Raw genomic sequence first — 1766 nt, forward strand, 5'->3', positions numbered from 1 at the left:
ACTCTCTCTCACACACACACACACACACACGCACTCTCTCTCACACACACACTTATATATATATTATTTTTTTTAAATATCTGTTTTGCACTTGAGTTCCAATGTAAAATCTGTTTTACGAAGCAAAATCAGCTGAGAATAAATTTGCAAATAATAACAATTTGCATTATGTCCTCCGTTACTTTAATTTCTTTAGTTACATTTTTTAAATATATTTTTTTGTTGAATCGGCATAAATTAAAGGCAGTACAACAAATAATATATTTATTTATATAAGATAAAATATGCATATAACATATATTTATTACGTTTTCTTTGAATATATATATATATATAATTAAAAAAATAACGTTTATATGAGTTCCAATGTAAAATCTGTATTCTGAAGGAAAATCAACTCAAGTTTTGATCTAAAAGTATTTAAGTCACATTTATTTCTATAGCGCTTTATTCAATATAGATTGTTTTAAAGCAGCTGTACAGTAATAAATGGCAAAATAACAGTAATTAATGCTGCAAAATGAGTCTAAAACAAGCTAAACAAATTCAGTTTTAGCTGTAAAGACAAAAGTGTCATTATTCAGATCAAGTCAGGTGTCAGTGCAGTCAAATCAATAATATTACAGAATATGAAATGTTTTTTGAATGAAGTGGTGTTTGTGTAGCTCATGTAGATAGCTGTGTGTGTGTGTGTTTGTGTGGAGGCTGCTTTTGGAAACTGGGAATGCAAAATGTTTGTGTCTCGTGTCATTCTTGAAGGTGTGCTCATTTCTCCACATGTCAGATGGTCGTGTGTGTGTGAACTCTGAGGAATGCTGCTCTAAATATAACTCCAGGATCCTGATGCTGCTACACACAGTGACCTGCTGCCATGTAAAGTGACACTGGAACTTTTGGCCCTCTAGTGGTTGAAGCATAAAACTTAAGTTACTTGCATGTGGTTGTGTGAGTTGTGCTTCGGTTCTGCTGTTCTGATTGGATGAAACGGTTGTGAACATGTTTACAGATGATCGCTTTATCAGTGCAAGTGTCACTAACGACATCGAAACTCTTCCTGAGCTCAGTCATGAAATCGAGGCTGTGAGGAACAGACTTAGTGTTTACAGTGGCACTGTATGAAGATCCTAAATCGTGTCATTTTCACAACTCACAACTTTCAAATCTCTTTTTTGGAGTTTCTGTCTGCTGAAAGTTTTTATGGAAAGATTTTCCATTGAGCTTACATTCCTTTGAGCTGCTCTTCTGTTCCTCACAGCCTTGTTTTCATTCCTGGCACAAATTAAATATGGTGCTACCTTGAAGAATATCTGTAACAAAAGATGAATATCTGGGAAAATATGGAAGTAGTTTATATGCTGTTGTTGTTGTGACTTGAAGATGAATGTTTTAAAATAATGTTAGAAAAGTTTGTGTTATTTTAGTATCATTGAGATACTATTACAGTTATTATCAATTTTTATTTATTTTATTTTAAGTTTTCCATTTTCATTTTAATTTGTGCAATTTTCAGTAATTTGTTTGTTTTAATTTAATTTGTATTTTTTTTATACTCAATATGTCTGTATACATTTCTAATTGTTTTTTAGTTTTATTTGTAATTATTTTGCACATAGTCAAACAAAATGAAAAGGAGATGTTGCCTTGGCAAAAAGCTGAAATACAGGTTCATACAAGTTTACATTTTTTTATATTGTATTTTATTTATTTCAGTTTACATTTATTTTAAGTAACAATAGTTGTAATTTTTTATTGAATATATATATATA

At 30.6% G+C, this 1766-nt stretch overlaps 1 protein-coding gene across 1 annotated transcript in view; it reads left to right on the top strand.

The window, feature by feature from the left end:
• LOC107563430 (E3 ubiquitin-protein ligase RNF43-like) overlaps positions 1–1766 on the top strand; it is a 22606-nt gene that overhangs the window by 9790 nt on the left and 11050 nt on the right. The window contains exon 2 of the mRNA XM_016248308.1: positions 1007–1080. Coding sequence (XP_016103794.1) covers positions 1007–1080 — 74 coding nt within the window. The remainder of the gene's footprint in view (positions 1–1006; positions 1081–1766) is intronic.

The sequence above is a fragment of the Sinocyclocheilus grahami genome, unplaced genomic scaffold (assembly GCF_001515645.1).
Source record: "Sinocyclocheilus grahami isolate Dianchi unplaced genomic scaffold, SAMN03320097.WGS_v1.1 scaffold875.1, whole genome shotgun sequence".
Classification (NCBI taxonomy): domain Eukaryota; kingdom Metazoa; phylum Chordata; class Actinopteri; order Cypriniformes; family Cyprinidae; genus Sinocyclocheilus; species Sinocyclocheilus grahami.